Here is a 21,277-nt window from a genome sequence, read left to right as displayed (position 1 = left end):
TTTAGTTTGTGTCTATAATGTAGAAAGTAGTAAAAATAAAGAAAAAACGTTAAATGTGAAGGTGCAACTTTTGGCTGTGTGTTAAAGGACAGATGCAAACAAACAAGAAGCTTTGTGTTTTAGATGCAAGGGAGCAGTTTTGGCTTTTAATCCTGAATTACCCTTCTTTTTTCTATACACAGTGACAACAATTTAAATATCTTGCTCTATCTTTGCAAGTTGTCACTCAGAGCAGTACCCATACAGCCCAGCGTTCCCACTTTTACAGTGTTTTTCTCAAGCTCATACCAGTTGAAAACATTTTGTTATGGTCTTAGAAAGATGGCAAGTGTAGAGCCTCCATGGCTACAATGAGAAGATAAAATTAAGCACAGGAGTTTGAAGTCCATACCAATATGGCACTGTTCTTAGAAACCAGAGATAACAAAGGTGATAACACCACCACAACAACAAAAACATGCAGTAAAAGCAAACTGTGAGAGTAAATTTAAAAGGTCGTAGATCAGAAACAGTCTTGGTTTGGCCCATACAACATGTGCCGTATAGACCTCTTATTCAAAGGTCATTTTCCAGCTGTTACATGGCAACCTCATATTCCTAAATGTGGTCATATTTCTATTTTAACCCAAAGTAAAACATGTTCAACTGTTATTTATGGGTTATAGAATATATAATATAAGCTTGTGCTGATGAAAGCCTTTCAAACCCCATTAGGTGAACACACAAATGCATTTTGGTCATGCAGTAAACAGGGCAAGTTGACACGAGGCTTTGTTCCTGACAGTGACGATAACTAAAGGCACAGTTCTGTCATTTATTCATTGTCTCTGTCTTCTCACATCTTAGATGTGTTTGAACCAAACAGATTCCAACAAAGCCTTTCCACACTATCAGAAGTCACACTTCTGCTACGCTACTGTGTCAAGAGGACCCCCAGCCAACTGGGACGCCCATCACCATGGCAACCCCATCCTGCCCGAAAAGCAAGCTGGTAGTAGGAGGAAGGTGTAAACGCTTTGTGCATCTGTTCCTCTCCATCCTCTATCATCTCTCGCTGTCATTCTTTGCACTTCTTTCCACTATCACTGCCTCCATCCTTTCCCCCTTTTTACCAGCAGTTAACAGATGCCCAGCCTTCTCATAAATATCTCCTAATCACCAATACCAGTGATTCATGAAGCACACAGATGGATAACCTTTGGCTACATAAACAGTTTTGTCACATACACACATGCAGAGGACAGCTGGGCCTTCTCAGAGACACTACTATGAGGTTCTGCTGGGCAGCATGGTGTAAGCACCAGAAACCCAGAAGCAGCAGGACAGGAGAGGGTGAGATAAAGGAAGCAAAGGGGATCAAAGTGGAGAATAAAAGAAAGAGCAGGAAAAGCCAGAGGCAAGCACAGAAAATATGAGAGGAGAACGTAGTATCAGTTTAAGCCACATTCAGTCGCACCAGTATTTGACCATTTATGGTCGGTGAGCTGCACACGAGGCAGATACGGAGCAGAGGTGTTCTGCAAAGTTGTACAGACGTTTGAATCCCATTTTTCCTCCGAGTCACAACTGCTGGAGCTGAATATGTACTTAAAGAAAAGCTTTAAACTTCTGGACTCCTTTAAGCCACAGTTATGCTTTGTGCCTGCTGCTGTGGTGGTTTTAATGAGACGGGGACATTGATATAGCTTTCTGGATTTTCTTTTCTATATTTGGCAGGTGTTTAAAATGAAGGCTCTGAGATCATATATCAGCATTCATGCTTCAGAGGGACACTATTAGCAAATACCAACTACTACGCATTCATATCAAGTCTGAGCATGGTCCAGTTCAGAATCTGGTTTAATCATTAATGTTGGTACATTTATATCAATGAGACATAGTTGAAAGCATAAAGGAGTATTAGGGCCACATTAAGGAAAACAATATTATTGATCTTCATCCTGACATCATACTGTGTTTATGTGCTCAGAGAGAAATCCTTTCCTTGTTCCTAAAACCGATTCTGAAGCAACTGTGCCAGCTGGTCTCCACATTTTGACTTTTGTCTTTAATAATATTAAAATGCTTTAATGTGGCCCTAACATATGTACATAGTGGAAAATGAAATATTGCAGAGAAGCAAATACAACAGAAGAGACGAGTGTCAGCAGACTACAGCAGGGATCCGAGGAGCAGACAGCTGTTGGTATTCTGATGTTCTGCTCTGCTTGTCTGCATGTGGTTTGACTGCAGTCTGGCTCTGACTCTGTACAGAAAGCAGACTCACAAAGACTCAGCCTTGTCTTTGGTACTGCGTGTAGCATTGCCATGTCAGCAAGGCGTAAACACATTCATTTTGAGATATTAATTACTATAATCACCGCAGTGGGAAACTGTTGCAGAGATGTTTGCTGAGGGTTAAATCTTTGGCCAAGTCTGACTTGAAAAATTTCAGGTTGGATCATATCATAGAGTCTCAGGGAGCCATGATGTTTTCAAGACTTTGCATAAACAGCTGGCCACACCTTAAATATGCCTGTTAGAAGCCATTGGCTCTGTGGACATCAAACTACAGTTCCACACTTTGAAACAACAATTATTTGCCTTCTTGCAGAAAGTTAGATGCTAAGAATCAGTTAGCTTGGGGAAAAGAAGATTACAGAAAGTTGTAAATAAATAGTTCCACCATAGGCCTGCCTCCAAAAACACATATCTCTGTCTAAATATAAAATAATTATTACTAAGTTTACATACTTCCAGGTTTAGCTTTTGTCATGTCAGCTTTCCTCTAAAGTTTCTTCATATAGAAGAAAACATCTTCCGGCGTTAAACACATCATGTTCCTGGACATTCGTTTGAGCACTTTGAAATATAATAGGAACATTTGGGCTTTCACCTCATCAGTGAAGCACTCAGACTACTGTGACTGTGTTCATAAACAGCCCTGACATAATCCATCCTTTTACACTCAAACGTGTGCATGTTATACAGACTTTTGAACTAACTCATTTACCTTTAATTAATCTGAAACTCCGCCCAGTAAAACACATACGTGTGATCAACAGTTTATGTTTTCCTTGGTAAACATTAAAACAAGGCATTTCAAAGGAATCTGTGTTTTGATTAATTACAAACTTTTATATTGCAATGTATCTCATAATGTAACCCACATACTCTTTATCAGAGCACACTTTCTTTTGAACCACCTGGGCTTTGTATTAATAGCATTCAGGTATGCAACAAGTCAGAGATGCTTGACTCCCCTGTGTAACTTTCAAACATGAGCCTTAAAGCATCTTTAAGCAACACCATTTCCTCCCAAAGGAAACGTTGCTGAACTCAATCAAAAGATCTTCATTTGGCCTGAAAGATTTTTGTTATTCTATTCTTTAACAAATACGCCCTCGGTGAAATTAGGGCATTTGGCACAGATCGAGGAAAACAGGAAGCACCCAGGTTTCTGTGCAGCTCTGCAGCCAAGCTGACACAGACTCAGAGCTCAGTCAGTCCAAGTATCCCTGCAACCTTAACTAGCAATAACTTCACAAATATGATTTTAACTGTAGGAGCAACATTCACAGCCGTCCCACAGATGCATCGTTACGTGCAGCAACTTTGATAACTGCTTTTGCTCCTATCGATTTTTCAGAGTTAAATTCAATCATTTCAACAAGACTGCTCAAAGAAGTTTCACCGTTAATTAATGCTTCAGTCTTCAGACAGCCGCCTCATCTCGCTCTGGCTGTTCTGCTACATCTTGGCATTCAGTACCACTGATCACAGTGTTTCGCTACAGAGATTAAACACCATTGGTGTTAAAGCAGCTACATTGCACTGGTTTGAGTCATATCTATCAGATGCATGGGGAGTCTTCTTCACACACGGTATAAATAAAATCAAACTGAGCTCCATGGTCTTGTTCTCTGTAGTGTAACTCTTCATTGTAGATCTGTCCCTCACTCATTTCAGGGACAATCTTTTCAGCCTCAGTGGGGTTAAGTGTGGAAAGATGTGAGGGCTCAGCTGTGGGGCATGCAAGAGACCCCGGCAATAAGTCTTATCCGATTCCTCGCTGTCCGTTTCTGTCCCATTACAGGCTTCTACAGGTTTTTGGTGGAGGTAGAGTAAATGCTGCAGTGTCATCTACTGTCACTACAGGGAGTGTTATATCACTCTTTTATTACATTTGGCATTTGCTGATGCTGGTTTGACTGCAGACAATGGGAAAAAAAGATGGATACGGTTGTTCCTTGGTGTGATTAAGTAGTTTTCTTCAGTTAAACATCAGGAAAATAAAGACCCATAAAAGTAGCTGTTTACTGCACTGAAGTTGTAAATGAATACAAGTATTTCTCTTTAACTAGAAACTTGTTTGGCCTGTAGAAAAAACTCAATTCAAACCGTAACTATATCTAGTAAAACTGCAGGTTTGCAGCAACAGTGTGGCAGTTACCACCATCAGATCAGAAGTACACGGCAACACACTGTAAACTACTCATACAAGAGTATCTTCTAGTATGTCTCTTTAGACCAGGTCACATTGGAGGCGTGGGATATTGTATATCGTGGTACTTTGATTATTGGTGATGAATTTTGTTGCTTGCATGTAATGTTTGTCGTTGCGATACTTTGTTGTGGTTGTATTTATCTGACAGTTGCCACAAACACAGATAACTTCCAAAAGAATAGCACACAGCTAACTCACTAACTATCAGCTCCAGCAAAGGAATAAGCCTTCTGTTTACTCATGCAGCCTTGTAAAATTGCTCTGCAGCTCTGTCTTCAAGGTTTATAGAGGCGAGTGGTGTGTGTGTGTGTGTCTGTATGCATATTCATACTTCTTGCTGAGTCAGTGATGAGAAGAAATTTGTTTGCCAACGTGTCTGCCCTGACCTCCATGTAGGGACATGAGAAGAGTCTTTGAGACTCCATCAGAACGGCCGCTGAGCTGCGTACTGCCATGCTGCACAGTGGAATCTGCAACAAGGCCAGTGGCACCATCCACCAGCTCCATGGGCCAAACTGGCCACGCTGGCAGAACAAACAAGGCTGGAAAAACTCATGCAACACTGAGCTCAGATGGAGAGTGGCAAAGAGAGCTCTGTGGAGGAATTGAAACAAGTGTGCTGTGGTAAAAAGCAAAAGTGATATCAGTGCCTGGTAAAATGTTTAGTGGCTGTACAATCAGTCAAGCAGTAATACACATAATGACTTTATGTCCATGTAGTCGGATTGTCCTGTTAGCTATTTTGTCATTTTCTATATAGCAGTAAAAGGAAGAATGCATGCAAAAGGAGGATATACTCTTGTATAACACTTTATTAAGATGCTCCTTTGCTTGCTTTTTGTCAAGTACAGATATATTCTGAGGCAATAAGTAGCCATCTCCCCAGTGACTCTCAGAGACATTTACTCTAGTCAACCATCACAGGCTCTCTGAAGAGGCAGCCAAATGATACCGAGGACCGCTAACACTGGCCTAGTCAGCTGACAGCTGGTAGGAAGGGGCTTTAAAGATATGGCCAACTGCTACTTGTGCAGCAACATTATAGTGTCACTGACCCCTGACAGCACCTTTACACTACCAAAAAAGCATATTTTTTCAGTCACACACATTCACTCACTCACGTCATTTACATGGACTTTTTCCGAACAAAACTATGGACTCTGCCTCGACTACGACACAGGTAACAAATTATTACTATCTATTACCCTTGCTGTCTACGATAGCAGATGTTGTGCACTTACATTCTGCATGACCGTTATCATTTATCATGTTGCTACTGATTTTGTGCTCAGGAGACAAGTCCAGTAAACATGTGTGGTCATGTGATATGCTTTTACTTAGACTTAGGTCCTTCTGCATTGGTGACATGGTCCCAGTAAGAGACAGGCAGGATCTGACTTAGCCATGGCTGTTGGGCCACATTGAGTCTTTTGGTGATTTTGGCTGCTGTTTTCCAGTTAGGTATAATGATGGAGCAGATTAATCTTCCTCGCCAGATCGATCTTTGCATTCGACCAGATCGGCCGAAGAGCGCACCCGCTTTCGCAATCTGACACACGACGTCATGATCAGCATCTCTGTCGCTTGCAAAGATGCTGCCCAGGTAGGTGATTTGGTTCACCTCCTCCAGCGGTTGGTATCCTACTACAATGGGATCCTGAGTCATCACGTAACTGATCCTCATGACCTCGGTCTTGTTCCCGCTGATTTGCAAGCCCACTTTGGCTGCCTCTTGCTCCAAGCTTGGTGTCATGGTCGTCATGTTCTTCCGGACGTCGGCCAACAAAGCGATGTCATCCACGAAGTTGAGGTCCTTCAGGTGTGTTGATGGATGTCAAGGTATCCTGAAGCCATCTTGGTCATGATAACTTTGATTTGCCCTTTCAGTAGCAAGTTGATCTTTACAGGGTGGGTCGCTAGCCCAACGCCAACCCTCCTCCTTTCTCAGCCGGGCTTGGGACCCTCAATGGCGGACTTAACCATCCACGCCAGAGTTCTGCATTTACAGGCATGCTAATCTGGATGGTGATCTTTTTCATTCATGTAGCATGTAAGTGCTAATATGGGCCACCTATATATACACCACCCATGTTTTCCCACTAAAAATCCACCGTCTTTAAGTCTAATATTATATACTGTTTTAGTTATCATTATGCTATGCTACACTGTGACTGTCTTCTCAGGCTTGACAAAGGCAGAGCCACAGTTTTACAATGTATTTATTTATTTTTAGGATGAGCAATATACCCGTGGCAGGGTTAACAGACCTGGGGGATTGCCACGCTCAGAGAAAGCCAGGGCTAAAACTGAATATATTACTAATCATTTAAAAAGCTCCTAGTAGACCTGGATGACTTACGTTTAAAGAAATGCAGCATTTTATCATACGATGAAAGTTCTAAAGGCAATGACATTTAACAGTGTTCAAAGAGTACACAGGGCAGATAATTCCTTTTCTCTGGCAAATGGAGTGAGTCAGGAGAGGCTAGAGGAAGAAGAGTCGAAGGAGGAGGAGTGGAAATTCCCTCCCGTTGTTCTGTAAAGTGTCCCAGTAGCTGATGTAGAACAGGCAGGTTTAAATGTTCTTCCACCAGCAATTTAATGAGACACGACTCAGCCTTCCTCCACTTAATTAAAGCCATGATTCACTTCTCGTATGCCACAAAGTCTACAGTACATCTGGCAGCCAGAAACACACCGTCACCCTCTTTATTTGCTCACGTGTACAGAGCCTATGCTCTATACGCTGCACTTTGCTGACTTTCAAAGAGCTCAGCACCTCATCGTGCCCAGTTACTTTACCTAATTCCTAAATTAACTCATTGACTTTCCAAAGACAAGGATTCGAGGCACACAGGGAAACATGTATGCATACACTTGCTGAGTTGTCCTGGGGAAGCAGCAGGAGCGACTGTATGCCTAGTGGGTCATCTTGAGCACAGACACAAACCCACACACACTCCTCTGGCTCCTTGCACTCCAGGGTAAACACTAACTGTGAGATCAGGCCTGAAAGCACTTCTGTCACCTCCTGAATATGCCCCAGTCCTGGACTGCGACTTCTAATGCCTAAATGTGGCAAACACAGACGTCTTGATGTCCTGCTTGGGGCTAAAACATAACAACCGAATCGATATTTATCTGCAGCGGTGCTGTGATTACATTCCCATCTCCGCTGCTGCTGTTGTTCTGTGCCAGCATATGCACAAGGGGCCGCTGTGCATGAGCCACTGGAACCATCCACTCCCACTACAAGCTACACTGTAATCAACATGCTAGTAAATACACATACCCAGTGATGCTGAACCCCCCACTTCCAGTCAGACACATCTCATTTAAAGCTGCTCTGGATTTTCCTGTAATTACACAATTATTAGTATCAGTCTGTATTAAACAGTCTCAGCTGTCATTCCACATACTTGAGATGTTATATTTTACTGCAATTTGTAATAATTAATTATACGGTTTATTTAAAGGTAAAAAAAAAACCCTCTGTGGTATTTCAGGCACAGTTACTTCAACTGGAGGAGCAGATCTTTGAACAAACTAATAAAACAAAACAGGGTCATTCTTAGATGTGAATTGGCTTTGCATGTAAGGAGATTATTCATTTGTATCCCAAAGAATGGGACCAATTTTACAAATGGAAACATTAAACACTGATCATTCTCGTATTACTGCATGACTCATTTAAAGCAATGCTTCCTGTTCTGCTCAAACACCAATGTTAGCTAAACATTAGAGAAATCCAAAGTAAGCACAATTAGCTTGGAAAACATGGCATATAGACAGGTAGATAGATCCATAACCAAATATAGCTGTTCAGTGAAGTGAACTGAAGATCTCATTTGCGGTGTTGCCTCTTCATTAGTGTAGCACGCATCCTTTTCAAACAAAGACAACTACAGACGATCCAGACGTCACTGCAGAACATGGATGTGTGGCACATCACAACCATGTTTCAGTTTACTGCTCTATAATCCCCCTGTGAACACAGACTCATATAGAGAAGAATTTTTGGACACAATCTTGCCTTTGGTAAATTGATTGAACACAAGATGGATGAATACCCATCAAAACATCCTGTGAGACGTATTTTATGATGCATGGTGGGCAGATGTTTATGTGCAGGCCACACCGCTGAGGCTAACATTAGCACTTCCCTGTCTGACAAGTGATTCTTTGATCACCACGAGTCATTTTCTTTGTTTCTCCATGAGTCAAAGTTTACAAAGGATGCACTTCAGATAATAGTCTGCTTGATTCCTCCTGCCAGTTTGTGCAAATGAAAAGTGCACAACTAGAGAGTGCCTGTTTCTGCCATACAGTTTTATGTTGTATTCCAGCTGCAGTCACAGACTTGAATCCAGAGGACCACATATAAAGCAGACTTTGGTTCTCCAGACATCAGGTGGTTTTTATAGGGTGGGAAAGAAAGCTGGGTGACTGCAGAGTCAGTTTGTGCAATGTTGCAAGTATGAGTCAGCTCTGCGAGGGATGGTGCATTTCAAATCCCCCAAGGCCTTGCTGATGATGCTCCAGTGAAGTTATTGGGGAGGTAAACGTAGATGCCAATTGGTCTAGAAAGGCCTCACACACACACACACACACACACACACACACACACACACACACACACACACACACACACACTTGTTGGCTCTGACAGTATCTGTCTGTCCATTGTTTGCACTCAGAATAGGCCTGGTTGTTGTTCCGAGCTATGGGAATGTCTCACTGTGTCTGATAATGGCCATAAAAGCTGTGTTATTGTTCGTGTGCAAATTGTTTTCTTACTGATACAAAATGTCAAAAAGGAAATATTTCCGGTTGTGGCAAACTTCTATCACATGATTTTGTAAATCTCAATCAAGGCTCAAAGAGTGTGTGTGTGTGTGTGTGTATGTGTGTGTGTGTGTGTGTGTGTGTGTGTGTGTGTGTGTGTGTGTGTGTGTTTTCAAGTGTCTCTCTTTGTGGCAGTCCTTTCATCGCCTCACTAATGAAGTCCAGATGCTCGTGCAGATGGTGACCGACTCTAGTGAATGAGTGTTCAGTGTCAGGGCTCCGGCTGCTCAGAGTTTTACACTAAAGATTTTTAAAGAGTCAGGACAGTCACCTAGCTTTGTTTAATATTAGGTTTCAACAAATATAAGTGTATATACACTGTTTACATTTTAAAGGAGCAGTCAGCTGCAATGCCCCGTACACCATTTTAATGTCTGAATGTAATCTTTGTTACTTTATAACTCAGTGTCCTGGAAACATTCTAAATATTCTTATAACACGTTTGACTGCCTGATATATCTGACTATAAATATATGCACTCCATACTGTACATTAATGCCACTGTTTTACACATGTCTCAACTCTGTATATTTTTATTTATTTTATTTATTGTTTACTCTATTTAATTTTTAAAATATGTGTATACACACACACACACACACACACGTAGAAAAATATTTAGTATACACATCCAGAAATGCATATACTATTATATATTGTACATATATTTATTAGTTTCAGATGTAGCCATTCTCGTATTTTGCTTGTTTACATTATTGTATTTTGCACAACTCTGTTGCTTGTGAAGCTCGCACACAAGAATTTCACTCACATGTGCTGTACCAATGTACCTGCACATGTGATGTGACAATAAAAGTGATTTGATTTGATATGTTGTTTGAGTGTTACTGTAACGTCCCTCCAGCTGTGATGGGGACAGGTGCGGCCTACACTGCACAGTAACACAGCGATGGCTCTTTAGATGATAAAGACCTGAAACTTTCCAGCTGGCATCATCCCTCTTTTGTGTTTAGCTGGTGTATGTTCAATACATTTCATTGTCCTTTAGCCCTGAATTTAGCCCTCGTCTAAAGTTAGCCAAGCAGAATATGAACTTTTTGTTAATAATAAATTGTTATACAGTGGTCCCTCGCTATAACGAGGTTCACCTCTCGCTGTTTGACAGATTTTTTTGTTGGTTTTTTTTTTTGGGAGGGGTGGGGCAACTTTCCATTGGTTTTTTGTTTTTTTTACAGCGCGTTGTGTTCTGCGTCCTGATTGACAATAGTCTACAGCCAATCAATCTCGTGCCGTGTCTGCTGTACAGTACAGAACATGTTCAGCTCGTCAACTTTACATAAATCTTCGATCCTAGCAGTGAGTCCTGTAAATGGTGAAATGGTAAATGGCCTGCATTATATAGCGCTTTACTAGTCCCTAAGGACCCCAAAGCGCTTTACACTACATTCACTCATTGTCACACACATTCACACACTGGTGATGGCAGCTACATTGTACCCACAGCTGCCCTGGGGCGCACTGACAGACTGGGGATAGGGTTAGGGGGTAAGTTTTCTCCCCAACAAACAACAGTGTTGATGAAACGTCGTCACCTGCGGGTTCCTTTGGTTTCTTTCTGTAATACTGGACTCATTTTCTACAAGGTTTGAACTTTGAGAGTTTAAACAAGACAGAAAAGTGTGAAAATGTTCATGCCTGTCTAACAAAAGTGTGTAAAGTGTGTCGTGAGGGGTTTTACAGCCTTAAAACATCTATAATAATTGTAAAAAATAAAGTTGGCTACTTTGCGGATTTCACTTATTGTTTTTAGAACGTAACTCCTGCGATAAACGAGCGACTGCTGTACATAATTTTATGAAATGAAAATAGATTAGTGTTTGTATAGAGGATTTCCAGTCTCATTGCCGCTCTTTCTATTTCTGTTGCTTTATTTTTTGCACCTGTGGCTAAACGAAATATGTCTAGCTTTACTGTCCATATGCACCTTTTTGGCCCTCAGTGAGGCGCCATAGTTACCATGAGCTCCAAAAATTGGCCCTTGGGTTCATGTTTGTGGAGACTTTCCTGCACTTTGTAAGAATGCATCAAGAGCAATGTCAGACATTAAGTCTACTCTGAACATCCCTGATCATCACACATATCATGACGTTATGTGTGGGAGTTCATCAGGGCGCACTGGGATCAGAGAACGAGCCATAACAGGGATCCCCTGCTCCCCGCCCCCCGCCTCTGATGCACTGGATGTTTTAAGCAGAGCAGGAAAACAGCAGCAGAACCGGGATTACACACACAGGACATCCGGGATACACTCTCACAACACACACAGACATAAAGTGGCAGAGAGGTGGGAAAGGGGACAACGTTTGGAGGTAAAGAAGGGGGTACACAAACACAGCTATGAGGCTGAATCCAAACAAGGCAGCTATGCTTTGCTGTGTATCTGGATCATCTCCTCGCACTGTGATAACATCAGCCGGGTTCTGTGAGGAACCCTAAACAGGAAGGATACACAGGAAACCTGAGAAGTGGCAACAGGCTCTAAAAGAAAGGGAGCAGTTTGGTTGTGACAGCATATGTTAAAGCAGCGGTTTGAGCTGCAGTCGCCGCAGCTGGTAGTTATTGTCCTCAGAAGAAAAGTGAATCTGTGCGCTGTTCTGAGGATTTCTCAACATGTTGAAAACATCACTGACCTTTGAGCACCGTGCATTTAAATGTTAATGCAGCTCCACGGCTTTGTAAGCGCTAAAGTGATCAGTCATCACATCGAGGATCTGAAGTGATCATACACATGTAAACTGCAAAGTTTACTCGAGTCTGTTTCTCACATTTTACATCTGAAGCTCTTGAATGCTTTTTAGTAGACAGGCTGCTGGAACAGAGATACCTGCTCTGGGTAACTGGACCAGCAAACTGCAGCAAGCTTGATGGGAATTCATGGCTCAGGTGCAAAGCTTTTGCTCTTGCTTGTCTCACTTGCACACAGGTGTTAGCATCAAAAACACACATGCTTTGCTCTAGACGTTTCCTAAAACAGACAAATCAGACAAGGCCAACATCCCCTCCTGAAACCAAAACTGCAAAGAGCAAGCATGAACCTGCACGCTGACCAGAATAAAAAGAAAAAAGCTGCAAATCAATAACAGTAGCTAGAAGACACGCACACAGCCAGATGATTTACACTGCTGGATGCATTTTTCTTTCTGTTTTTGTGTGAATAGAAAATTTGAGGGTGTCTCTCGGTTCTTCAAAAGTAAAGACTAATCGCCTTTTACACGCAGAAATACCAAATTGCAACTTGTAGCTCATGACAAACTCAGAAGCTCGGACTTGAGAGCGCATTTCTTTTCCCATTCCAGCCCGACAGTTTGAGCAATCTCACTGTTCTACTTTCCACCCTAAGAACACAATTAATGTCTTGTTAGGGTGGAAAAGATGTCATCTTAAAAATGCTGGTTTGATAAGGAGAACACAGAAACTGTCTTCATGGATCATGATGCCACAGTGATGACAAAACGTTCTTTTGTCTGTTTGAAGAAGGTGAAAAGAGGCACATTTTGGTCACAGATAAGAATTGGTTAGAAATATTCTCTGTTTTATAACATGTTAAATAATAAAACTATTAGACAAAAGCAGCCTTTGCAAAGGCATTCTTCTATTCTTCTCAGTTTGTTGCAAGTTTCTTAAAGAGGCTCTCCATTTTTTCAGATTACAAGGCCCCATAATTGAGGTCACTGACCTGAGTGACTCAGCCTCTTTACCACAGCTGACGCCACAGAGCAACCAAGGTGAGGAATTTTGAGTTTCCTGTAGACATTCTAGGATTTTGTTCTTTCTCGAGACAGAATCAGTTCACTCGTCCATCTCTGTTGTTATCATAGAGCTTTCTCTCTCCCACACAAACACATGAGGAACAAAACTAATAATGTTGAGATTTCTAATGAGGTCACTGAGGTCTGTCTCAGCGAGCAGCTGGCTGCTCCAGTGGCAGACGTGAAATGTGAGCACGCAACTTTGAAGCCTGGGTGCACAAGCAGGTTACCTCTCACAGGCTGAGCAAAGACAGTGCAGTGGGCGAGCAGGGCTGCAGCCTCACACACACACACTCCAGATATCCCAGACAAGAAGCCCACGAAGCAAACGGCCTTATTAGCCGTGCTGATTTCTGCAGCTACGATGCCTTTAAAGGCCCAGCAGCAACTCAGTGTGGTGACGCAGATGAGATCTGTCACAGGCACAATGAAGGCTGCAGGTGAATGCACCCAGAAAGGATTAAGGTGGAAGGCCAGAGGTTGTAGCTCTTGGCTGTCAGCAAGCTGAACTATACAACAACAAGAGCTGTGACAGTCTCCGTTCAGCAGGAAAGGCCTATGTTTCCCCGTCTGGCTGTCGCATTTGTGATCACAGAGATGCGTATTGCACCAATAATCTACCGTATACTTCTTAAAACCCTACACCGCCTTTTTTTGCTGCGTGAAATTCATGACTCCATATTTCAGGCAGGCAGGCAGGACTGTTCGCCGTAGGCATCCTAAATAATTTGAGCGACATCCTAATGTGGGCTTTTCTATCATGCCAGTAGTCATTTTGTCAGATTAACTTTGCCTTTTTCCAGACTCTGGATATTTCATTTCAGTGTGGAAGAAAAGCCTTGAGAGCTTCCACCAAAGCTCTTAGAACTTTTGCCATTTTTTATCCAGCGTGTGATGAGAGGTTTGGCAAATGCACCAAGGAATTCAGCTGCTGTAGTGTGTAGAATACAAGCATGTGTATAATGACAGATCATGTAATCAGTATTAGGTCAGTATAGATAAATACTGCTGACAATTAGTGAGAGCCCCTAACATGGTATCCTGGATAAATCATTTAGAGACTGTGTGTCATGAGGCTAAATGCCAGAGTAAATGGAAGAAGCAGAGAGGCCGTGGTTCTGAGCATCATGAGCGTTATGAGCCATGCAAATAACACTCCTTAAACCTGAATAAAAGTACAGCATTAAATCAAAGTAACTACCTATACTTCCTTTGTATGGACCCAAAACAGTAATTATATGTTCCAGCAACAAAGACCATAACCGTTTTGATTGGTCTGCTTGGTTGTAATATGTGCTGTGAGGCTCTCATATCTGACTGCTCACACTGCCAATGCAATAGTCAGTATGGTCCTTATCTTCCATTTTGAAGCGCTAACGAGTGTGTCGAGTCAAACGTCTTTCCTGTGTTTCAGCTGAGACGATAGGCAGGATCAGTCCTGCTGGCAGAGCAAGGCTGACAAACAAGCACATGTGCATGAGTGCAAACCGTACTCACTATAAATCAAGTTTAATGGTACAGTAAAAAGACTTTATAAAAGACCTTCATGTGGGAGAATTTACATTTTTCAGGTTTGGGGACAACTTTATTTTATTCTTTATGTACCTTGAGAACAGAACCTTAGAACGACAGTCTTGTTCTCCCGATTCACTCGTAGATACAGACAGTTGTACCTAACAAAGAGTCGTCATGTCTGACACAGGTGCAAACAGCTTAACTTCACTCTGAGCATGAGAACTGCTAATGTTCTCCCTGCCGCCATGCTTTCTGCCTGTTTTGTCTAGGCTGGCAGTACGCGCCAAACAGAATCTCATTTGGCGTGCGTTCAACAAGCTGTTGAATACAGAGCTGCAGGCTAATGCCAGTGCACTGGCAGCATTACCGGGGCATCTCCTTCTACTGCAGAGATTATGAACTGCACTGGGAGCAGAAAAGACCACAGGTAAAACACCAGTCTCTGGAGAGCTGCAAAATGCTTCTTCACACTTCCATTCATGCCAAATGATTTTTCTTTTTGAGCGTAAACTTGACAGTTTTTGACATTTTGACACGGTGAACACACAAAAACCTTTTTGCCTCAGACTACACTTGAGCTCTTAAGCCTTATTCTGTAGAGATATTAGCAAAGACTACAGTGTGACACCACTGTAAACCCCCTACCCAGCTCACCACCACTCTACCCTCATCCCCCTTCCTTTGTCTCTTCTACAAGAGGTCGTGATCCTGCAAGCCCTGGAGGAGAGGTGAGAGTTTACACTGGGAGGCCCAGTGGGATTCCTAAACCAGCTAAACATGCCTGAACCACGGAGACGCTGCTTCCAACTTTATCGGAAGAACAATGACAGTGCTGGTGTGTGTGTTTGAAAGACAGGAATGTAAAGGAGTGAAAGGGAGGGGAAGGACAGAGGGCTTACAAAAGGGTGATTAAGTCATTTCAGAAAGAGGGATAAGATGGCAAAGATAGAGATAACGATAAATGTCATTAAGGAAGTCAGCAACAGTAAACACACATGCTAGTCAGCAGTACCCGTCTCAGCTGTGTAATCGTGCACAGACACACACTCCAGCATTTAAACTTGTACCAAGCTCCTGCACAAACACCCTGCTTTAAACGTGTCCTCTTTAATCACAGCATCCAGACCATGTCATTGCCATGACGACATCAAATATCCACTTTGTAATCTGTATATTTCTCTGTGTGTGTGTGCGTGTGCGTGTGTGTGTGCGTGTGCGCGTGTGCGTGTGTGTGCGTGCGTGCGTGTGCGCGTGTGTGAGTGTGTGTGCGTGTGTGTGTGTGTGTTGAGCAGAAGCTGATGCAACATCTGTGGCGATTGGCACAACTCTTGGAGCATGATGCCGGGGTCCTTGAGAACAGTTTTATGGAGGCTCGGTTCAACTATTACAATCACTTCCTGCCCTGGAAGCTCCTTTAATGACACACAGACAAGAGGTCTCTCTCTGTACAGTGTTCCTGCAGCAGGTTACAGTTACGTAATTTTTAAATAAATCTTATGATTCTACCAGGATCTTCGCAAACAGGGCGTCTTAAGAAGACATTTTAAATGCATAAAGGGTCACAAAGTCTAGTTGAGACTGAAGTAACTGACTGGAAACTCTACATCCAGATCAACAGAATCAACCTTTCTGGGATTTACTAACCTGGATGATTGAGCGTGCATCAAGACGATTAAAGGGTCAGTTCACCCATATTAACAAAAATTTGACTCTCACTTGGAGCCAGGCAGTACAGCTCTGCTGCTACCCAGTACACCAGAGCTTTCACTTGAGTTTTCAACATGAGCATCTGTATCCAGAGTCAGTGTGCATGCACCTTTGCACAACACTGCAAACTACTTTTAATTTGACCTATAAAAGTTGGAGTTGCACAGAAAACTGGGCAATACAGCAATTATTTTACTATAATTTTTGTTTCTCACCATCATTATCTAAAACCTGAAAATCATGTGGAGTAATTGGTGTTTCAGCCCCTCGGTATCTCTTTCTATAGAGACGTGCAGAATCAAGCCAAGGCTCTTTGAGCTTCTTCTGGCAGCACCAAACAGCCCAACATCTTATAAAGACTGGGGATGGGTATCCAGTGCCATTGTGGCACCGGTTCTGACATAAACGGTAGTAACCAGACCGAAAAGCAGCGCACATTTTGGTGCTTTATTTCGGTGCTTTATTTTCCTGAGATGTCAGACACTTTGGATTCTAGCCAATCATTTTACCTTTGCGAGCGTAGTAGGCGGGCCCAGGTACGTACGTTCTTTTAGAGCAGAGCTACAGATTAAAAATGCCCAAGGCGAAGCGGTCAAAGTCTGGCTGTACTTCACAGCAAAAGATGCAAACTCAGCAGCAACAAGTGCTTTAAGCTGATACTGTGATACTGTCAAAGGAGGTAACACCTCGAATCTGATGAAACACCTGGCGACGCATAGCGTTTTTTTTAAAAGCCGAGAAATGCGCCGTATTTGATAGCTTGCTGCGAGACCTCACACCGAGCACATCTACTGCGGGTGTGGTGCCTGTTATCGGACCCGGAGCAACATCCCCCAAAAACCCGAAGAGGAGAGTCCTGGCCCCTAGCCCTGCCAGTGTAGCAGAAATGATGAGGATGATGATGCAGCAGCAGCCGTTCTTCTCTGCGTGAGTAGCTTCATGTTGTTCGTGTGTAATTTACGTTGAGTAGGCTAACCACGTTATTACATTAATGCATGTAAGGTGAACTAGCAAACATCATCATAGCTACATGCGGCTGTCTTCTTGTTTGATGGCAGATACTCCCTTCACCCTGGCCACAAAGGCTAAAATGACCAAAGAAAAAGAGGGAAACAGCTGAACATGAGAGGTTTAGGACAAAGTTTGTGTTCTCCATTGTTTAAGCACTGCTTCCAGCCAAGAGTGATGCCATATATGCCCCATAGCTGCAGAAAAGATGAGATGAGATGATCCTTTATTTGTCAGTTGCAGGTCTTTTGCCCACAACCGAGATGACAGACCTTGCCGACCGTACATACAATACAGAGACAGGTCAATGTGATGTTAACTTGTTAACTTTTTACAAAAAAAACAGCTGAACATGAGAGGTTTTTGGACCAATTTTGTGTTTTCCATTCTTTAAGCACCGGTTCGAGCACCGTTTATGCACCGTTTCAAAAGTACCGGTTTGGTACTGGTATCGGATAAAACCTAAACGATACCCATCCCTAATAAAGACATCATTTCATCATTTTATCATCATCATTGTCATAACTGTTGCATTATTTTTTGAGTAGAATTTAATCTTTGCATTTTATTCCATGTGTGACTCCTTCCTAACTATAAAGCTATGACCAACAACTGCTTTGCTTAATTTCAATTTGGATGAAAATAAGAAATCATCATAACTAAGCAGAGCTCAGTGTCACAGTAACCAGCAGACTAAAGTTGGACCAGTTTTATATACAACACATTTTTACACAGTCTCTGCTCTTTCTAAGAACAAAACTGCACTGTTAGAAAAAACATCTTAAAAAAACAGTAATATTCTGGCAGCTGGGGCGCCAAAATACTACCGTAAAATAACAGAAAATAACTTACTCATGAAAATACGGTTATTTCCAGTAATGAAAATACAATTTGTTGCCCTAATTTTACATGGAATTTTGCCTTTTTCAAGTGCTTTTAAACATTAAATTAGGAACATTTTAATGTGATTAAACAATGAAATTACCTATAAACAAGGTCAATGAATGCGGCAATATGAATCATAATACTTAAATGTACAGAAATATACAGTTAACAGTTGGTTTAAATAATAATGGATTGCATTCATATCGTGCTCTTTGAGACCCTCAAAGCGCTTTACAATTCCACTTTATAATTCTCCTCCGACCACCACCTGTAGGTGAAGCGTCTTGCCCAAGGACACAACGACCGAGTGCCCGAGCCGGGGATCGAACCGGCAACCTTCTGATTACAAGGCGAACTGCCAACTCTTGAGCCATGATCGCCCTAAATAACAAAAATAATTATTATTATTTGATGTAAAAAAAAGTTTATACGAATCATTTTATATATTTTTCCATAGCATCACATTTGAATTTAACAGTTCAATCTTTCAAATAACGGACAGATATTTGTGAAATTATGATGCATTTGTGAATTATTTTAACAATCTAAATATGCTCATGTACAGACAGATACATTTAAAAAACAAGGAAATTATGTTTTATTACATTTACAGTGCCCGAACCACCTCAGGAGCCAGCTGAGGTGGTTAGGCTGCTGCCCCCGCGACCCGGCCCCGGATAAAGCGGATGAAGATGGATGGATGGATGGATGGATGGACATTTACTGTGATTTTACGTTAATTTACATTTGAAATGTGAAATCAGTCTATTGATGTAAATTTAATGATATTCTAGAAGAACAGTACAAAACTGTAAAACACACAGTAAAATACTTTTATATTAAGATTTGTTTTTACAGTGTGGTCAAGGGGTTGAAATAGAATTGTTGACAAATATTTAGTAGTATTTAGACATAATTATAGATCAGAAGTTATCACAGAGGCCTAAATAAAATGTATTTTCTCCTTCTAAGTAACGAAACTGGCATTTAGCCTTACTGGACTGGATGCGTTGCCACAACTGGTTATTGTGGATGACTTAATGTAAATGTTAAAAGAACTCTTTGTCGGTGTGAATGGTGCATGAAATTCGTTTGAAACAGTTGTGTGTCTAATGTGTTATGTCATATAGTCTGACTGCTGTGTTTACTTGTATTTGTGTTTTTTCCTTATGTTTAAAAATGTCACCTGGTGCCATCTTTGTCAGGTTATCCTTGAAAAAGACACTTTAAATCTGTGACAAAAGATATCAAACTCTCAAGGATAACAAGCCCAGTGACTTACTAATACACAGAACACGTGTATTGTGGTAATATTTCTGAGCAGATTAGAAATAGAAATGATGGTCCATCTATGGCAGCAGCACCTGCACTGGTGACTCACACAGTGGCAGTGTGTGTACAGAAAAAACAGCAGGTCAGTTCAGTTTCATATTCCCATGGATGATATTAGCCTTTCTCTGTTTATCTCATGTTTCATCGCAGCCCCATTACCCACACAGAGCAGCGATGTCTCCAAATCATTACCTGCGCACCGATCCACGTCTCTACACGATCTCACCAGTGGACATGGTGGCATTAAACCCCTGTAGATATTTTATATGTTTATTATAACCTTAAGTATCGTAGCCTGATCCAGTCAATCTGAAATGAGCCGCTGAGCCGCGCAGACACCGGGACTTTTCTGGGATTTAAATGTCTGGTGCTTCAGTTTATTAAGAGAAAGCAAATACTCCGAAAGTATGCTCGTCCGTTCAGAGCTTTAGTAGACCTGTTGTGCAGCAGGTCGGCAGCCCTGAGCCTGAATAGTCGCTGCGCCTGTGCTTGACGCGCAGACTTGTGTGATTTCGGCGCACAGAGACGCTGCTGTACAGCCCTTCCATCCATCCAGACAGCGGAGATTTGGCAAAGCAATAGATCAGATTACATAATTTAACATAATTAGATGCAAATTCTATCACCGAGCCCCCGCTGAGATGGAGAGGAGCTCTTTTCTTGTGCAAGAAATTACTACCTGCTGGTCTCCAGACAGGACACGCGTCCTAAACGCTCCCCAGAGACAGTTCCGTTTTAGATATGGATTCCACATGAAAGTAACTCCTTGTTCTCCTGACAGCGAGAACCACTGGGGAGGGTTTGAGCATAATGCCACAGCCCACGCTGCGTGCCAGACCTAAGTGCTGCCCCGTACACCAGTTCCTATCGCCAAGCCGCGTTTGTGAAGACAAAAAGCCCCCCCACCGCTACTGCCACCATGCCACTTGTCAGCTGAAGGGAAGCGAGTGGCCAGCCCCAGGTTACTCACACATACACACAAACCAAGAAACACTTCAACCAAAAAAGAGCAGCTCAGCAAACGCCGGAACGCGCAACAAGGCGACCGGTCTCACGTGGAAGATCGATTTAAACCACCGTACTCACTCTGGTTGATTTACGCCTTTACATCGCGCAAGTATCAATTATTTATCGGGCGCATTACTGTACAGCCAGAACAAATCGATGTGTCGGCGCGCCAGGAGGTTACCAGGCAGGATGCAATTCATCAACACGCACTCACACACCCGAGAGAAAGAGCAGCGAGATCCTACCTGGTTGAAACATACTTTGGAAATAAAAGATGACCAGAATAAAGGATCCCAAACAAGTGGCAAATATCATCCGGCATATCCTGCTCATCCTCATCAGTTCGCTCAGAGTCTGTTTCATGGCGGGACGGAGAGGCTGGAGGATGCCGCGCGCTTTGTGCGGGAATGAAGGGCCGGTCTGTCGGAGGCTCCGGGGCTCTGGCGGTACTGATGAGGATTGTCCGCCGGTCAATGAGCTGAACACATCCAACATGGAGCGTACCACTTCTGGGCTAAAAGAGGGGTGGTTCGTCCTCGGAGCGAATGAGCGCGTCCACGTGTGCACTTGAATTTATGAGCATAATTCCAAGCTGCTGTTTGTTGTTATGGCGCCGTGTCTGTCGTGGCTGTATGACCAACACAAGGAAACTTTTAAAATAAGAACAAAGTATAAAAATATCACCAGTCTCAACAGAGATCGATATAGATTAAACGTTTGC

The 21,277-nt window shown here is 42.4% G+C and overlaps 1 protein-coding gene across 1 annotated transcript in view; it reads right to left on the bottom strand.

Annotated features, from left to right (window-relative positions):
* The window catches only part of chst11 (carbohydrate (chondroitin 4) sulfotransferase 11), a 100,262-nt gene extending 79,260 nt beyond the window's left edge, over positions 1-21,002 (bottom strand). The window contains exon 1 of the mRNA XM_026146709.2: positions 20,802-21,002. Within this exon, the coding sequence (XP_026002494.1) occupies positions 20,802-20,919 (118 nt within the window). The 5' untranslated portion in view covers positions 20,920-21,002. The remainder of the gene's footprint in view (positions 1-20,801) is intronic.
* Positions 21,003-21,277: the final 275 nt, after the last annotated feature.

The sequence above is a fragment of the Astatotilapia calliptera genome, chromosome 17 (assembly GCF_964374335.1).
Source record: "Astatotilapia calliptera chromosome 17, fAstCal68.1, whole genome shotgun sequence".
In the NCBI taxonomy this organism is placed as follows: Eukaryota; Metazoa; Chordata; class Actinopteri; order Cichliformes; family Cichlidae; genus Astatotilapia; species Astatotilapia calliptera.
The sequence above is the reverse complement of the archived record's forward strand: the minus strand, read 5'-3'. Positions and strand labels throughout refer to the sequence as shown.